Source organism: Diplotaxodon limnothrissa, linkage group LG16, assembly GCF_057381915.1.
Source record: "Diplotaxodon limnothrissa isolate DT_005_m linkage group LG16, D_limnothrissa_male_GT1.1, whole genome shotgun sequence".
Lineage (NCBI taxonomy): Eukaryota > Metazoa > Chordata > Actinopteri > Cichliformes > Cichlidae > Diplotaxodon > Diplotaxodon limnothrissa.
This window is the reverse complement of record NC_140611.1, coordinates 8,868,579-8,886,201: the sequence shown is the minus strand read 5'-3', so window position 1 is coordinate 8,886,201 and position 17,623 is coordinate 8,868,579. Positions and strand designations below refer to the sequence as shown.

General features: G+C 40.7%; 1 protein-coding gene across 2 annotated transcripts in view; it reads left to right on the top strand.

Moving 5' to 3' along the window:
- man1a2 (mannosidase, alpha, class 1A, member 2) overlaps positions 1 to 17,623 on the top strand; it is a 153,618-nt gene that overhangs the window by 67,417 nt on the left and 68,578 nt on the right. For both annotated transcript variants that reach the window (XM_085375241.1, XM_085375242.1), the window contains exon 6: positions 12,287 to 12,367. In XM_085375241.1, coding sequence (XP_085231367.1) covers positions 12,287 to 12,367 — 81 coding nt within the window. The remainder of the gene's footprint in view (positions 1 to 12,286; positions 12,368 to 17,623) is intronic.

Sequence of the window (17,623 nt, the reverse complement as noted above, 5' to 3'; positions counted from 1 at the left end):
AATGTCAAAGTTTTATTGTCACGCTGCTCCTAAATGCGTTTATATTGCAGGGGTGTTTTAGCTGCAAACGTGTCTCCATGGTGACGCTACGGAGCCATGTGTTAAAGGAAGCATCGAAGCAGAGAATTTGTGTTGAGAATTATTTTGCAATTGAAGTATTCAAATTATGCAATGAATTGTTGCAGCCCTTCTCCTCCTATATACTCCATTATTAGCATTTTCTGCTCTTAAGCGTGCTTCATACAACTCGCCTCATTCACCCATTTACACACATTGACATAAACACTTTTTTTCTATGCTTTCCTACCTAAGTGTTTACTATCTAACATTCGTACATAACCCCCGAAGTTGGAAAACAACTTGGGAGTTAGTATCTTGCTGAAGATATTTGGCATGCAGCCTGAAGCAGGAATTGACCAACCTTCCGATTAGTAGATGAGCTGCTCTACCTCCTGAGCCAAAGCAGCTCACTCATTCCCCATCTTTCACTACTCACTCGCTCCTCAGTGCATTCTCAGCCTTTAAAAGTGCCTCTGTATTTCTAAATAATGTGGCTTTACATGTAGTCTTGTTTATTCTAATCAGTTTTCCCTAAATTCAATTCAGTTCTTCTGTCCACATTCTGGCAATCCTCTTCTTTTTATTCCTGTCTTTATACCGGCACCAAACTCTGGTGCCCAAGCTTCTTACTACACCTACTGAGCCAATCACAGGACACCAAGCAGGGGATCTAACAGCCTGACACTTGGAGGGCTAATTAACCTCGGGATCACTGGGGTTCTGCAGAGAAGACGAATAGAGAGAGTGAGAGGATGAAGGCTTAGATTGCATGGAGGACATGGGTGAAATTGGGTTAGGAGAAATGCAACTGGGAGAGAAACTGAAACTGGTCAAGATCAGTCACAGTTTAGTTGAATGGAAGGAGGAAGATTAGGGGGGAGGGCAAAATGGCCGCAATATGGGTAAAATAGATGGGCAAGGGAAAGAGTAAAAATAAAGGTTAAGAAAAGAAAAGATGGGGAGAAAAGACAATTATACATACAGTGGGGCAAAAAAGTATTTAGTCAGCCACCGATTGTGCAAGTTCCCCCACCTAAAATGATGACAGAGGTCAGTAATTTGCACCAGAGGTACACTTCAACTGTGAGAGACAGAATGTGAAAAAAAAATCCATGAATCCACATGGTAGGATTTGTAAAGAATTTATTCGTAAATCAGGGTGGAAAATAAGTATTTGGTCAATAACAAAAATACAACTCAATACTTTGTAACATAACCTTTGTTGGCAATAACAGAGGTCAAACGTTTACTATAGGTCTTTACCAGGTTTGCACACACAGTAGCTGGTATTTTGGCCCATTCCTCCATGCAGATCTTCTCGAGAGCAGTGATGTTTTGGGGCTGTCGCCGAGCAACACGGACTTTCAACTCCCGCCACAGATTTTCTATGGGGTTGAGGTCTGGAGACTGGCTAGGCCACTCCAGGACTTTCAAATGCTTCTTACGGAGCCACTCCTTTGTTGCCCGGGCGGTGTGTTTTGGATCATTGTCATGTTGGAAGACCCAGCCTCGTTTCATCTTCAAAGTTCTCACTGATGGAAGGAGGTTTTGGCTCAAAATCTCACGATACATGGCCCCATTCATTCTGTCCTTAACACGGATCAGTCGTCCTGTCCCCTTGGCAGAAAAACAGCCCCATAGCATGATGTTTCCACCCCCATGCTTCACAGTAGGTATGGTGTTCTTGGGATGCAACTCAGTATTCTTCTTCCTCCAAACACGACGAGTTGAGTTTATACCAAAAAGTTCTACTTTGGTTTCATCTGACCACATGACATTCTCCCAATCCTCTGCTGTATCATCCATGTGCTCTCTGGCAAACTTCAGACGGGCCTGGACATGCACTGGCTTCAGCAGCGGAACACGTCTGGCACTGCGGGATTTGATTCCCTGCCGTTGTAGTGTGTTACTGATGGTGACCTTTGTTACTTTGGTCCCAGCTCTCTGCAAGTCATTCACCAGGTCCCCCCGTGTGGTTCTGGGATCTTTGCTCACCGTTCTCATGATCATTTTGACCCCACGGGATGAGATCTTGCGTGGAGCCCCAGATCGTGGGAGATTATCAGTGGTCTTGTATGTCTTCCATTTTCTGATGATTGCTCCCACAGTTGATTTTTTTCACACCAAGCTGCTTGCCTATTGTAGATTCACTCTTCCCAGTCTGGTGCAGGTCTACAATACTTTTCCTGGTGTCCTTCGAAAGCTCTTTGGTCTTGGCCATGGCGGAGTTTGGAGTCTGACTGTTTGAGGCTGTGGACAGGTGTCTTTTATACAGATGATGAGTTCAAACAGGTGCCATTCATACAGGTAACGAGTGGGGGACAGAAAAGCTTCTTACAGAAGACGTTACAGGTCTGTGAGAGCCAGAGATTTTCCTTGTTTGAGGTGACCAAATACTTATTTTCCACCCTGATTTACGAATAAATTCTTTACAAATCCTACCATGTGAATTCATGGATTTTTTTTTTTCACATTCTGTCTCTCACAGTTGAAGTGTACCTCTGGTGCAAATTACTGACCTCTGTCATCATTTTAGGTGGGGGAACTTGCACAATCGGTGGCTGACTAAATACTTTTTTGCCCCACTGTAAAGATATAGTAGTGACTCTGTACAAGTAAATACAAATCAGACCCGTATAAAACAAACTATTTCAAGCTCTATGGATAGGCGTTGGGTTGAGAGTCACTTGGCCTCACCTCTGCTAAATTAAATGACTGAACTGGGCCTGTTCACTGTGCTGTTGCCTTTTGGACCATATTTAATGGAACTACATAGTACAATTTATTTACAGTCCATGAGGGCAACTCGTTTATATAAAGCATTTTTAAGAGAATTTAGAGACATTCATCAGCAGTTGACATGGCAGGTACGTGATAGAAGTATGAATGATTAAATATAGGCATCATATACAGGAATAAGAAGGGTGGATATTTGTGAAGTGAAAAGGACAGAGGAAAAGAGAGAGAGATACACCGGAAGATTTTATAGTTTTTAACCCTGAGAAAACAGTAAAAGGATACAGAAAGAGATGAAAATTGGCACAGTCATCTTACAATTGTCCCATTTGGATTCATTCAATAAAAGTAGCAGTGTCTTCTCCAGCACAGTGATATCCAAAATACCCACTGGAGCAGCTAATGTAATAAAAGTTCCCTTAGCAGCATGAGTATGAGATTTGTGCCTTACGAAAAAGATGGAGAATTATTAAATGTAAAACAAATGCAATGACAGTGACATGGAGATAAGAGCGTGAGGAAACAAAATTGCGAATATGCTCGTGTGAAGTAATAAAAATCAGGCAGGAGAGGAGAGCCCTCTGGTTACTTAGGAGGGAGAGGAGAGTGGAGATTAGAGGGAGGAGAAGAAGAGAGAGGATGAGATTTGAAGCTGCTGTTAACAAGTGAGAGGAGGAGGGAGGCGTGTCGCTGTGTTTTCATTAATAGCCTGGTTTGATGCTCTTATACCTGTGTGCATTAGGCAGGGGATTCAGGCATAAGCTTCCAGCTATACTATAACATTCAGGAAAGGTTTAGCTAGCTTAGGCTAAACCTTAGAAATATGGTCATGGCATTACTCTGGCTTTTGCATGGGCCTTTTACAAAACAGGTAATATCCCAGCTTGGAGTGAGCCATATTTTTCTTCCTGGCAGTGTAATTGGCAGCAAAAGTGTTATTAAACTTGGCCCTTGTGAATATCAAAGATTTGTTCAACCTAAAGAGAGCAGCTGTACCCAGCTTCCCCAGTCAGAGCACTGAGGCTGGAACCAGGCCATAGTCTGCATTTCCATTTGGGAGATTAAATACATCACTCTTAGTCGAGTTTAATCACTTTCCGGTGCATATAGGAGTGCAAGTTGCCCAATATTACATTGAGGTTAGCTGCTTCTGTGTGTGCACCATCATTGTACTATAGTACTACAAGTACTATAAGCTACTTGTAGACGTGTGCACATCCTTAAACCAGTATTTTATTGAGGCACCTTTTGGTTTAATCTCGGCATTCAGTCTTCTTGGATAGGGGTGTGTGTGTGTGTGTGTGTGTGTGTGTGTGTGTGTACACACAGTATTTATTGGCTTGGCAATATTTGGCCACTCTTCCTCGCAGAAGCACTCCAAATCTGTCAGCTAGAGAGGGCATCTTCTGTGCACAGTCCTGTGCAGGTCAGTCCACAGATTGTTCTGTTGGATTTAGGTCTGATCCAAATGACTGATTTGGATGTGTACTCTGTGTCATTGTCCTGTTGGATGGTATAAGTCCTCTTCATCTGCAGCATTCTGGCACTTTTGCTGTTTGATTGGTATTTGACTGGTATAATTTCATCCACTTAAGGAGGGGATTATATGGGACTAAAGCCCCAGTTCCAGCTGAAGAAGAGCATCCTGAAAGTGTAAGAACAAAAAGTGTTGTTTTTGGACAAAAGTACCTTTTGGAATTGTGGCCAAAAAATTCAGTCTCACACATTTTCCTTCATGCTTTTGGGAGAATTTATGCTTACGTTTGTTTGTTTTGGGGGTTTGGGTTTTTTTGTTTTGTTTTTTTGCAAATTGTACTTGGGTTTGGATTAGAGCTGGGCAATAGAACGATAGCGATATGTATTGTGAAATAACTTTTTCTCGATAGAAAAATTAAACTATTGTGATAGGCCTCATCGCTCTTGTCCTCTTAAAAAAAACAACAGCCAATCCAAATTAAGTAGTGCAGAGCCGAACCAATCACAGCCGCAGCGTCGCGTCACGTGACTTGTTACGTACAGCACAAGTGCCAAGCCGCACATGTGTATTTGTTTTGGGAAGCAGCCAGCCGCCGTGCCGCCCGGTAATGGAGGAAATGAGTGTGCCGACTAGAGAAAAATCGACCGAGAGCGTGACCGAAGGTTACCGAAGAGAAAACAGATGATGGTTCCAATGCCGGAGAGATTGTTGAGCGGAAGAGCCATAGAAGTTCCGTAATGTGACGGTATTTCAGCTATTTCAAGTCTGACAAAAAACAGAGTAGCGTGCACTGTAAATTGTGCCGAAAGCAAGTCTGGAAATACAATAAAGCGTGCAGCTCAATCTCTGACTGAAAGCGCTAATTCGTCATTCGGCTTTTGTCAGACTAAAGTAACTGTTAAAACCGTTTGAAAAGCTCAGCTATACAACAAGGAGAGATTGAGAATTTCCTTTTAGTTCTCAGTTTATTTGATATTGACAAAAGTTAGTCAGTTTTGTCTGTTATTCTGTAAAACAAACTAAGATTTATTTTTAGAATTAATATTTTGTTTCTAAGTGGAATTGACAATTTAGTCTGTTTCGTTTGTTCTATTTTGAAACATAAACGCTTTAGCGGCTGCCTTTTGTGTAGTTTGCAATATTTGCCTTTATTTATCTGAAAAAGTCTCATGTTCCTTAAGTACATCTACCCTGTTGAACTTATTATGGGAAATAAATATTTAAATAAAAACAAGCTGCTGATTATTTCACATTTTACTTGTGAGCAACGGCACATTTAAATCTTACAAATATAGTTATTTGGCTTATATCGTGATAGATATTGTTATCGCCTGAAATGAAAAAAACATATCGTGATATGAAAAAATCTTATATCGCCCAGCTCTAGTTAGGATGCTTTTCTTTGCCAGAAAGGCTTCCGTCTTGCAATCCTGCCCCATAGTCCAGACAATTGGAAAATACATATTGAGATTGTTGTTACATAGTACACAACTGGTGCTTTCCAGAAATTCCTGCAGCTCCTTTAGTGTTACTCTAGATCCTCTGATAGGCTCCCGAGCTAGTTTTCACCTTGTCTTTTCATCAGTTTTTGGGGGACATCCAGTTCTTTGCGGTGTCAGTTTTTGATGACTGTCTTCACTGTGTTCCTGGTATATTCAGTGCAGTGGAAACTTTGGTACCTTTCTTCTGACTGATACCTTTCAACAGTGAAATCTCTTTGATGCTTTGTAAGCGGTCTGTGAACCAAAGCTTTTGATGCAGCAGGCAACTAAGTAAATGTCAGGAAGGTCCTGCTAGGACCGCTGAACTGTATTTGGGGTTAATCAGTCTCTTTAATTGATAGCAGGTGTGTACACAAGAAGACAGAACGCTGTCTGCTGCTTCAACAGCGTATTCCTTTAAAGGTGTGCCGACTAACAGATTTGTTTGTTGAAATAATTGAATTGCTTTGAAATCATTGTCAGTGAGTTATTGTGGTCTCATTTTTTTTTTTTTAACCTCACTAAAACCTGGTATTTAAAGAGGTATGTGTACACCCTTTATAGCCACTGTACTAAGAATAGTTGCTATTCATCATTCCATAGCATTCATTAAAGTAGTTCCTGCAACTCCAAATTCATCCGAATATGTTGTCTTCCATTTTTTCTTAGTTTAGTTTGATATGCGGGGGAGAAGAATTCAGTGCATCATGCAACAATACACAGGAACATGTGCCTGTGGCATCAAAGCTAGTGGATGGTTCAGTTCTAACTGTAATCTTTAGTCTTTTAGAAATATGTAGAGTGTAATTTACCATTTTGTTTCTTGTTGAATGACCTGACATCTTTGTAGCATGTTGCCCCGTTCCTAGAACCCAGTTAGTTGAGTGAGCAATAAAGTCATTAGCCTAAACAATGAAAATAAGATCCAAGTTATCAAAAACTCCTGCTGAATTGTGCTGTAAGCTGTTTTGAAGTGGACTGCGAACCATACATGAGAAAATAACAAGTATTTTTGAAATATGTGATTGCAGAGTCGTGACATTATTTCCCTCGTCTTCATCTTGCATAAACATAGTAAATTGGTCTCTCTCTCTGTGTGTACACACAGTATTTATTGCTTAAAAGTAACTGTGCGGTTCTTGTGTGCTTTTAGCAAATTTATGCACATTTTTATTGCATATGTTACACCTGCGCTCGTCTACCTCTCAATTCAGCCACCCACTTGCCACCAACACATCCTCCAGCTCCAGCTTTACCACTAATGAATGATTAAATAGCTGCCATGTCAGTTTGAGCCAAGCAGTGAGTCATTGTTGGACTCTCTAGTGTCCTGGTTAGACCCCCGCATTGCAGCTTGCCCTCAGATGATGGATGTGTCGGCATGCGAACTGCATCTATGCTAGGCCCAAACATCCAGCAAACTAATAGACTTTGTTAACTAATGCATTAATGACCCCAATCAAAATGAGGATTTGATCTGATCCCATGCAGCAAGGAGATTGAAATACTGATTAATTCTAGCTGTTGTTTGAGCCCAGTCTGATTTCCTGGATTCATTTGAGTTCTTTATTCAGATTTCTTTCCTAGCATATGATGTTTCTGGCAATAAGAAATGCAGACACATGATTCACAGTCTTTGACAAGGTAGAAAAGGGCATTCTGCTGTTAAAATTTTTATACCATTGCTGAGCTTTTGTGGTCCTGCTCACTTTAAGCTGTCATGTTTGGCATGATTAGACACATCTTCTCCCATCAGTTTCCTTCTTCTAGAAGCCTTTTTACTGAAGGTGAAAGCAGTGACTTACTGTGTTGGCTCCTCTCGTGTCATTTCCAATGACAGACGTTAATATTTTAGCTGAATCGTCTGGATGACATGTTTTATCAAATTTGAAGGTCTGTCATCAGATTTGTTGGGATACTTCAGTGAAATCACACACTGTGAACCAAACAAACAAAAAGATGCATTCTCACCAGCTGTTGAGATCCCAGGTTTTAATATGAATATTCTTTTGTAAATTTATTTTTTATTTAAATTACATTGTAAAATGTTATTGTTGAGCTTTTAAAACATAATGTTTTCAAATATGTTGTTTCATGCAAGTATCTTACACCAGGGATGTTTTAACATCATATAAAGCTCTGGGAATAAAGAGCAATTAGGGTTGGGAGAGATGTTAAAATCGACAGTCTACAAATATACATTCAAGGAGGTGTGAAACATTAACCTGTGTGTCTCTTACCTTTTATTGTTAACATAATGATTAAAATCCAGCTAACACAGAACCTTTCAGAATCAGCTTTATTGACAAGTATGTGTGAACTGGGCTCCGGCTATTTCTTTGCTTTCAGTGTACAGAACAGAGTAGACGGCAGACAATACTGAGAACATGACACCAACACGTGTAGCATGTTCATGTTGCGTTTACAGAGTTGATGGCACTGTTGATTATAAAGGGTTTAATAATTCCCATATTGACACATGTGGGCACACATGCCTATTCGCTTTAATGTACAGTTAGGTCAGTAAATATTTGGACACAGACAATATTTTTTCTAATTTTGATTCCATACATTACCACAATGAATTTTAAAGGAAATAACTTCAATGCGGTTGAAGTGCAGGCTTTGAGTAGGTTGAAAAAGATTGCATAAAAATGTGATGAACTAAAGCATTTTTACCACAATACCTTTAATTCAGGGGCTCAAATGTCATTGGAAAAATTCAGTAACTAAAAATAAAATCTTCATTTCTAATATTTGGTTGAAACCTTTTGCTGGCAATGGGTCTAGTCTTCAACAAGCGAAATGCATGCTATATTATGTATCTGTATTATGAAACACTGCCCAATAAATTTGACTGCATTTAGCTGGATTTGAGCTGACAGTACGTCTCTGACCACCTCAGATTTCATTCGACTCCTTCTGTCCTGTGTCACATCATCAAGTACTAGCGTCCCAGTGCCACTGGCAGCCATGCACGCCCAAGCCATCACACGGCTTCCACTGTGTTTTATAGTTGATTTGGTACGCTTTGGATCAGGAGCTGTTCTGCGCCTTTTCCATAGGTTGATCTTGGTTTTATCTTTCCAAAGAATGTTTTCTCCAGAGCTGTGCTGGCTTTTTGATTTTCTTTTCTTTTTTTCTTTTTTTTGAATAGAAAGTCCAATCTAACCTTTCTATTCTTGAGGCTTATCAGTGGCTTGCACTCATTTAAAACAAACCTTCATTATCAATAACAGAAAATGGCACAAAAAATAAATGCTGACAGAGAGCTGACAGATCTGTTTGTACTGATACATGTTGGATATAAATAGAGGGGGGAGTGAGTGTTGTTAAGAGTGTTAAAATAGAAGATCATATAATGAAGTGACCCTGATGTTCTGTTTAGTAGCTCCATGACAAAATACATGATTTCAGTCCAACCGTATATTCCTGTGCTGCTCTCAAGCCTCACTGCACAACCTGTGTAACTCCGGCTACGTCCACACGTACACGGGTATTTTTTGAAAGCGGAGATTTTCTGTTTTCGTTTGTAAAAAAAAAAAAATCCCGTCCACACGTAAAAGCCAAAAACGAAGGAAAACGCTGCCGGGAACATGCCAAAGCAGCAGGTAGCGATATATTCCTGACCGTGTAGAAATGTTGGCCAATCAGAAGTCTAGAAGCCTGGGTGGGAAAGAGTAAACAAAGATGGCGCATAGAAGCAGCACTGAGTCCTATGTGTGGAGGACTCAGTGCTGTGTGTGTGTATATGTAAGCATTTAAACACTGCAGAGAGGAAAAATGAACAGTAACGTTATTTTGTCTAAGTCCGCCATGGTAGAAATTCATTTCACCGAAACAATAACCTAGCGCACAGTGTGACGTCAAACTGTAGAAACAGTCATTGGTCCACACGTAAACGCAAAAACTGAGTTTTCGAAAATATCCACCCTGGCAGGAGTTTTTAAAAAATCTCCATTTTCAGTGACCGAAAACGCCGTTTACATGTGGACAAAAGGTGCAAACGCATAGAAAAATCTGCGTTTTCAAAAATACCCGGGTACGTGCGGACGTAGCCTCCCACTTCCCCCTCTGTGCTCACCTCAGGCTTTTTTGTTTTTGTTTTGTGTTTGTTTTTTTTAAATCAGGGTTGTTTTGTCCCTGCTTTTCATTGGGCTTAGTGCTTCTAAACTGCAGCTGTAAATGGCTAACAAGTAAAGGCTGACTCATGCTGTAGACCATAGGTGTCAAACTCTGGCCCCCGGGCCAAATTTGGCCCGCAGCCTAATTACATGTGGCCCGCGAAGCCATACCAAATTATTATTAGAGCTGGCCTACTGGTATTATACAGCTAATATATATATTGCTTAGTATTAAGCTTTGCTTGTTCCATATTCAGTTTTTTAGCAAAACTTGTTTGAGTCCATAAGAAAAGATTCATTCTTATATCTGGAGGAAGATTTTTTTTCCAATAAATATTAATGTTAGCCCAGTTTTGAATTTTGGCCCACTGTGTATTTGCGTTTTACACAATCCTGCTTTAGACGGATGCCAGCCTTCGGCTGGATGAGAGCTTCCCAGTCGCCACCTTTCATCAGGTTTAACACAAACCTGTAGCTCGTCTTGCCTTTCAGTGGGTTTTGTTGAAGTGCTGATTGTGTGCCGGTAAAAATTAAAACCTTTTTAGTTGGGCTTAGTCTGAAAACTTTGGGTGCAGAGAGAAAATATGTGCAAGTTGAAAATAGGTTTATGCAGGCAGTATTCAACACTTTCCCCTTCCAGCACTAATCCACACATGGGATCTGAGGCAGGAAGCAACTCTGGTACTTTAAGACACATTCAAACAGCTTGCAAAATAAAAATTAACTCAACATCGAGTGTACGGCTGCTACATTCTCTCGCTCTCTCTCCTTTTTTTTTTTGCTTATACTCAAGTGAAAGCCTCAACAATGATAGGGCTTCACTATTTCAGGAGCAAATCAGACCTGTTATATCTGAGAGGTCAAAATCCACCCTGCTGCGAACAGCCCATAGATCAAGAGATACTATAGAGATTGTGGGGTTTACCTTCAAAAGATGCTCAGATTTTCAGACATGAACCACAGTATTGTACAGCTAGATGTAACACTGTATGCCTCTGTAGATAAGAAAAGCATTCTTTAGGGAAATGTGCCTGTGGGGGAAGGCATGCCAAGAAGGCTCACTGTTCCCTATATAGCTCTATTGAAAAGACTTCCCAGCAGAAGCATTATCTGACAGGTTATGGCAGCTCTTTGCACTGAAGGAAATGCAAGAAGCCAAGAGCGGCTCTTGAATGAATTAAGTGGATTAGATGAAGCTAGACTGACATCAGGGCCAGGTTTGCGCTAATGTGAGTACCGGTGCTGACCAGTGTTCAGGCCTGAGCATCACAACCAGTCTTTGAATGTTCTTGTTCACATGTGCTCCTGACTCCAGGTTAGAGTTACCTCATCAGGTTACAGAAGAGAGTGCTGTAAACTGTGAGTACTGTAATCAGTAAGGCTCAATCATAAATATTTGATGTATTTATTTGAACCATGCTGTGGCTGATCTTAACATGTTATAGCCACACAATGTTCCTGCACTCCTCTGCTTCTTTCTCCTATTCATTTACTGTAAACAGAGGTCATTCAGCCTGCACTTTAAAAAATGTGTAGGCAGAGTTCTCTCATCTTTGGTACGTTTTCATTTCTAATGTGAAAATATCAGCGCAAGGTCATGTTGTAAATTGCAAGAAGCTCTCAGCATTTGAATGTACGGGACCAAAAAGGCGTTCCAGGTGAATAACATTTCTGCATCACAGTCGCTGTGTCATCAACCATGTTGTCAGTCACAGTCTTCCAATTTCCCAAACACGAGGAATGCTGTGGTTTGAAGGAAGCTGCAAGGCCAGTAGTACAAGCATTGCACAGAGTGAAATCAGTCAAGTGTGCACATGAAAGTCTTAATTAGGTTCTCCTTTGGAGGCACATTAATTGGGATGAGCAGCCAACTAATTCGAATTGGCAAACAATAACCATGGTAACAACTTTAGACCCAAATAATGTGCGAAATCACCTTAACCACTTCGTGTACTCGTGGTGGCTTTAGTTCAGTGTTTAATCCTCAAGACGTCTTTTCTCTCCTGTCGCTCTCACACGTTCCACTTCATATCTGCTGGCAGGTTACTGCCTTGTTGCTCAGCGCTAATGATTCAAAGATTTTTGTTTCACTTGGACAGCTTTTACTGTCTGATCTGTCTGAAAGTACCTTTCCACTTTGCATCTTTTCCTGCGTGACATGCAAATCAGCAATAACATTAAGAAGCCATTGATCTTAGTGTTTTGTTATACAGCACCACTGGGCTTCACCAAAGCCAGAAATTAATACTGTTCACAGTTATGTATCCAGTGTCACCAGAGAATAGAGCCAATAGGGGAGTGCTGTTTTGCCTGTTCTGTTTAGATATTGGGTATTAGTGATTACTTTGTGCCATTTCCTGTAGCAAGCTGCTTTATTTAATGATTTTTGTGCTGTCTTAATTTTCCAGAATGCTGAGGTGTCAGTGTTTGAGGTCAACATTCGGTTCATAGGAGGATTGCTGGCTGCCTACTACCTCTCTGGACAGGAAGTAAGTACTTATTTGCTTGTGTGTGTTGTATATGAGAGTGTAAGAATTTTTTAGTGTTATTTTTTTCTACATTGGACAGAAAATTGATGAAAAATAGATGTTAGTTCAAATCACCTGGGCTATAATCCTCAAAAATGATCTTCATGTCTCCTTGTTTCATCTCTCCTCTCCTCTCCTATTAAATCCAACAGGCAAATTTTGCTTCTTGGTTTAAGGAGCTGGTGAACATTAAATCCAACCATCCATATTTCTTTTTCTGTTCTTTCCCACCTCTTCTCTGTCCATCCAATCCGCTCCAACTTTCATGCCCAGCCGAGCAGTGCTCCCTCTATAATAGGAGCAAATACATCAAACTCGCCCAGCACAACCTCCACGACTACTGTGCTCCCAAGAATTTATATGGGGGGGGGGGTTACTGCCCGCCAACAGATCTCGAAAGAAATCAGTGCTTTTCTTAGCCTTTTCACTTCACCACAAATACAGCTCTGACACAGTTGCTAACTTTCAATATTGTCTCCTGTAAATCCTGATTTCCCTTCCTTTAGTCTTTGTTTCTCAAACCACAGCTGTCAGAAATGCCTACAAGTACACCCTGAAGATACAGAAATCAAGCGGTGTTTTTTGCGAGTAGACAGCCAGTGAAGTTCTCAAAATAAACCACGATGGGCTGAGTAGGCATTTTGCTTTGATTATAGGGCCACACCTTTAGATGAAGGCTGCTGTGGTTCATCTAAAGGTGAAGGTTGTTTTTGTAAAGACAAATCTATTGTCTTGTCCTGTCACTAATATTGTTCTTGTTAGGTTTGTAGCATAAACCTATTCGCTGGAACGTTAAGACAATATAATTACACTGCTAAGCAAGACACAAATAGGCAAAGTTCTTCATGTTACTCGTGCACGGGAGAGAACCGGACAACCGCTTGACTCCAGTTGGTCTCGTCCGTCCTCCTGTAACACTGCCCTTTTATTGAGGTTACATGAATATGCATAGGTTCATTAACATACGACGTCTACATACAAACAAAGAGTACCTTGCCTGTGTGTATGCGTGTGTGTGTGTGTGTTGCTGATCAAAGGGTTAAACATCCTTGGTCAGGAAGAGGGTAGCCTCCCCCTCACCCTAGATGGTTCATCCTAGATAACACGGTGAGGAAGTCCTGCAGTTCATCTAAACAAAGAGCACTTAGACTAGAACAGACGTAGCTACGTTAATCCTACCATAAAACAATAAGACACGGTATGACCTCTCATGCTCCCAAAGTGCTGTCTAATACACACAAAGTTTGCAGACTATCAAGGATCAAAACCTCTACCAATCTACAACTAATTACAAAACTCTAAGCATATATAAGTAAATATTTCTAAGCATAAATGACAATCAACAATACAAATCTAACATTTCCCCCCTTTTTGACCTTTATGCTTAAAAAGTTCCCAGGTATGAATACCTCATGTCTGACAGTTTCAATGCAAACCTTTTTATACTCAGCATATGTCAAATCACCCTAAATTACTGAAAAGGTACACAGTTTAATAAATGTATTAGCAGTTACCCCATTCATTGAGCTCATCTCATGGCAAACTACATCTTACGAGCAACCAAAGAAATTGTTAATTTAATAGTGAAACTAAAAAAGTAACATTTTCAAAAACATCTCAGCTTGGTGATGCTTCCTCCGGGTGTGCACATCACATGTCTCTCTGCAGAGTGGTTTAAGCTCTGCAGGGCGTCATGAATGTCTCTTCCAGTTGTTTCCATCACTGTCCATAGGACCAGAGTCCAAATGTATGTAGAATAGACATTCAAACATACCAGTTGGTTTTGTTGTTCGTCAACATGGGTCTCAGCTATTTCCAAGCTGCAGACCTCTCAGCACTCTAGTTTTATGGCCTCTTACCAGCCCCCATCACCTGACTTCAGACCTTCGTCTTGTGAGGGGGATATTTATGACTCCTTAATTGTCCACGCTCTGCAGAGAAACACCTCTGTGGAAAGGGTGCAGGGTTCAGTTGTCTTACTGCTGTTATGATCCCAGCAGCCTTCAGAGTGTCATCGTATGCACAGTATAGTGGCACAGCATTAGGTGATGTTCATAGGAAACTGCTGTCATCACCACCATAGCTTCTGGTTCCTGTGCTTTCATAGAATCATGATGTCATCCCCGAACTCCTTCTGCGCTGTCGATGGAGCTTGGCACGCTCCCCTCATCCCACGAGTTTTCATGTTCCAACGCTGCTGAAGGTTTAAGGCAGAGCACGTCGTACACCTTAGTTGTCTTCCTCAGCGTCAATATTGAATCTTTCATTTTATTTAAAATCTCCTGGAAGCTCAGTAGCACAGCTCTCTGTGTGATGTCTGCTGTGCTGAAGATGATCTCTGATCCTCCTGAAGCCTCTCTCCTGGCCTCAGCTCCCATCTTGTGGACGATCCTCTCCTCTATTTTGCAGGCAGTTTCATGGTCCTTGCTGTGGCTCCAAGGTCTGATCTCATGATGGGCCCCAACCAGCTTGACCTTTGACCTCAACCACTGCCTGGCTGTCGGCTATGCCTGGAATGGTTCACGCTTCTCACTGGGCCTCTGAAGATTTCTCAGGAGATTACTGCTGCACCTGTATTTCCTTGCTAAGAAGAAAAACTTCTATTTGGAGAGCATGTCAACAATCATCAAACCACATTCTTTAGTTCAGTGAACTTCACTTATAGGCCATCAAAGCCTCATCTGAACATGGATGCACCACTTGCATAGGTTTAATATTTGTAAATAAAACGGCTAATCACACAAATCACTGCAACAATAATAGTAAACATTGTTTAATGTTAATCCTTGCACTCCACCTCTTGACGCATGGACATTCCCATGCGTCAACTCACCAAACCTGGATCCCTGTCTTAAAGAAAAAGATTAGCTAGATCATGTCCCAGGCAACATCAGGGCATCTCCTCTGGAGTAGCTCCGTAACCCTGCAATAAAAGATGTTAGCGTGTGTTGCATATTAAGTTTGCTTAACACCTGGCTCTCCCAGGAGCCTGCATACACACCATCACGGCCTGGAAAGCAAAATCTGGAAGTGAAATCAAACTTCATACCTGTAAACAATTGTATCATAAGAGTAATAAGCATTCAACATCAGCAAGACAAGTGTCATGTGCAGGTTTTCTCAAATCAGTAACTACAACTATTACCCTAATTCACCTCAGACATGGATTATCCCATGTACTCTGTTAACATTAATGTAATCAGTGACTTCTCTTAAGCAAAGTCACTCCACTCATATATTATTATTATGGGTTCAAAAGTGGCCAGCAAATGAGCCCATAATAAACTATTCCATAAATACCGTAATCTCTTATTTGTTTTACCCATGTCACTTGTCCGCTTCAGCTGAATCTACCACAGCATTCTCAAAGAAACAAACATTAGCAATACACATTGACTGTGGTCAGACGGAGGTCAGACACAGGTCAACGGATTCTAGAGGTGCCATAAAACACCATTAAGTTAACACTCGCTGTGGAAACAGTAACACTGGTCTCATCACAGTATGTCTCAAACTATATTAATTTCTCCATCAACATATGCCTGTAACTACAGTTTTCTTCACACATAAACCCAGAAATTTTGTAGTAGAGAAACATTAGCCAGTATTCCTATAAATCACATGATCAAACACATGAAGAACCGTAATGCTGTAAAAACGAAAATGCAAATGTTAGCGCTTGCGCAGGCGTATGCATACTTTGTCACAGATATCTCTGTGAGCACACAAGCTAGTGAATGACACACACATAGTAAATTCACAGACACAGAAAATGGCATTTAAAATGTTAAATCATCATGCAACCTCGAGTGTTGCTGTCATCTTCCTGCTCCTGTAAAGGGAAGCACACACAGACTCATCTGCACCCCTGCCAGGCGGGGGTCAACTTCACACAGTCGTGTTACATCAGTAAAGTCTTGTCAGCTTTTGTCAGCTTTTACCAGTCAGTCAGTTTGTTTTCCTTTCACTCACTCATTCATGCATTCATTCTTTCTTTCTTTGCTGATAGTGGAACCTATCGTCGCATTTAGTTTCCACTCTCAGCAAAATGACGTCATTTCAAAAAGAAAAAGAAGAACTTTAGTTTGGATTACATCGCTGAATCCTTTTGGACTGGGACTGTCATTTAATAATTGTCCCAAATAAGTGGCTTTCTCCAGAGTCCATTTAAATGTGGAGAACTCACTTGGCACAATTTTCTCGACGACGTGTAGCGCTTTTAATTCCCGACGTGCAGATCTGCTTAAAGAACAGAGATTATCAAACAAAACTTTCAGTGCACTGTGAAAGTATCAAAATAAAAAGGCCTTGTTAAGTCATGACACAAGCTCCTCATCTCAGGAGGGTAAATCATACCATTAGCATGGTTTATCATACCATCATACTAATCGGCAGGCTCAACTTCACAACAAAAGAAAAATCATCAGCTAGATTCACTCCAAATCAACCATCAGCTGCACAACACACAACATAATCCTAATGTCTTATTAGCTATGAGTTTAATTACCAGGTCTGTGCTCTTCACTCATTTAGGCCACAGATCTATTTTATTCAATTTTCCTTTTCCCTTCATCATAAAACATGTGACATGCTGTCATGCACTTCACAAAACAGTCTGTTCTGACGTATTCAGAGTTGTGTATCTAAATACAGGATTCACTCGCACATCAAAGCAGGAAACTCAGTGTTTTAGAGTCTCCACTCAACACACAACAACTCCAACACATCTCATTCACTCGTACTAGAATTCAGTCACCTTTCATTAATCTAAAACCGATCAACTAATTTGCATATCAACTATTAACCCACTAAGTTGACAGGACGACAGAAAAGCATGTTCAAAATAGTATCACAAAAGACAATTTCCCTCATACAGTAAATTACATGTGCTGCCTCAATCAAGCAGGAAGCTTCTCCCAATTTACCATTTTAACAACTAAATTTATTGTCTGATCACTGGTTGGTCAAACCAGGATCTTTTTTCTCACAAAAGTTAAACTGTTGTCCTGCAACTTGGAGAGTCAATTTTTTTCTTTAGGATAAATTCAGCATTTGATAACAAGTGTCTGCTAAATTGACACTATTGTAACACTGATGAAAGATAACAAGCTAATTTTCATTACATGTGTTTGTGTTATTAGGCAGGTCTAATGCATGTCTGTGGAGCTGCATCTCCAGCAGAGCATGTTCTTAAAGCTGCCTTTCCTACACACTTCT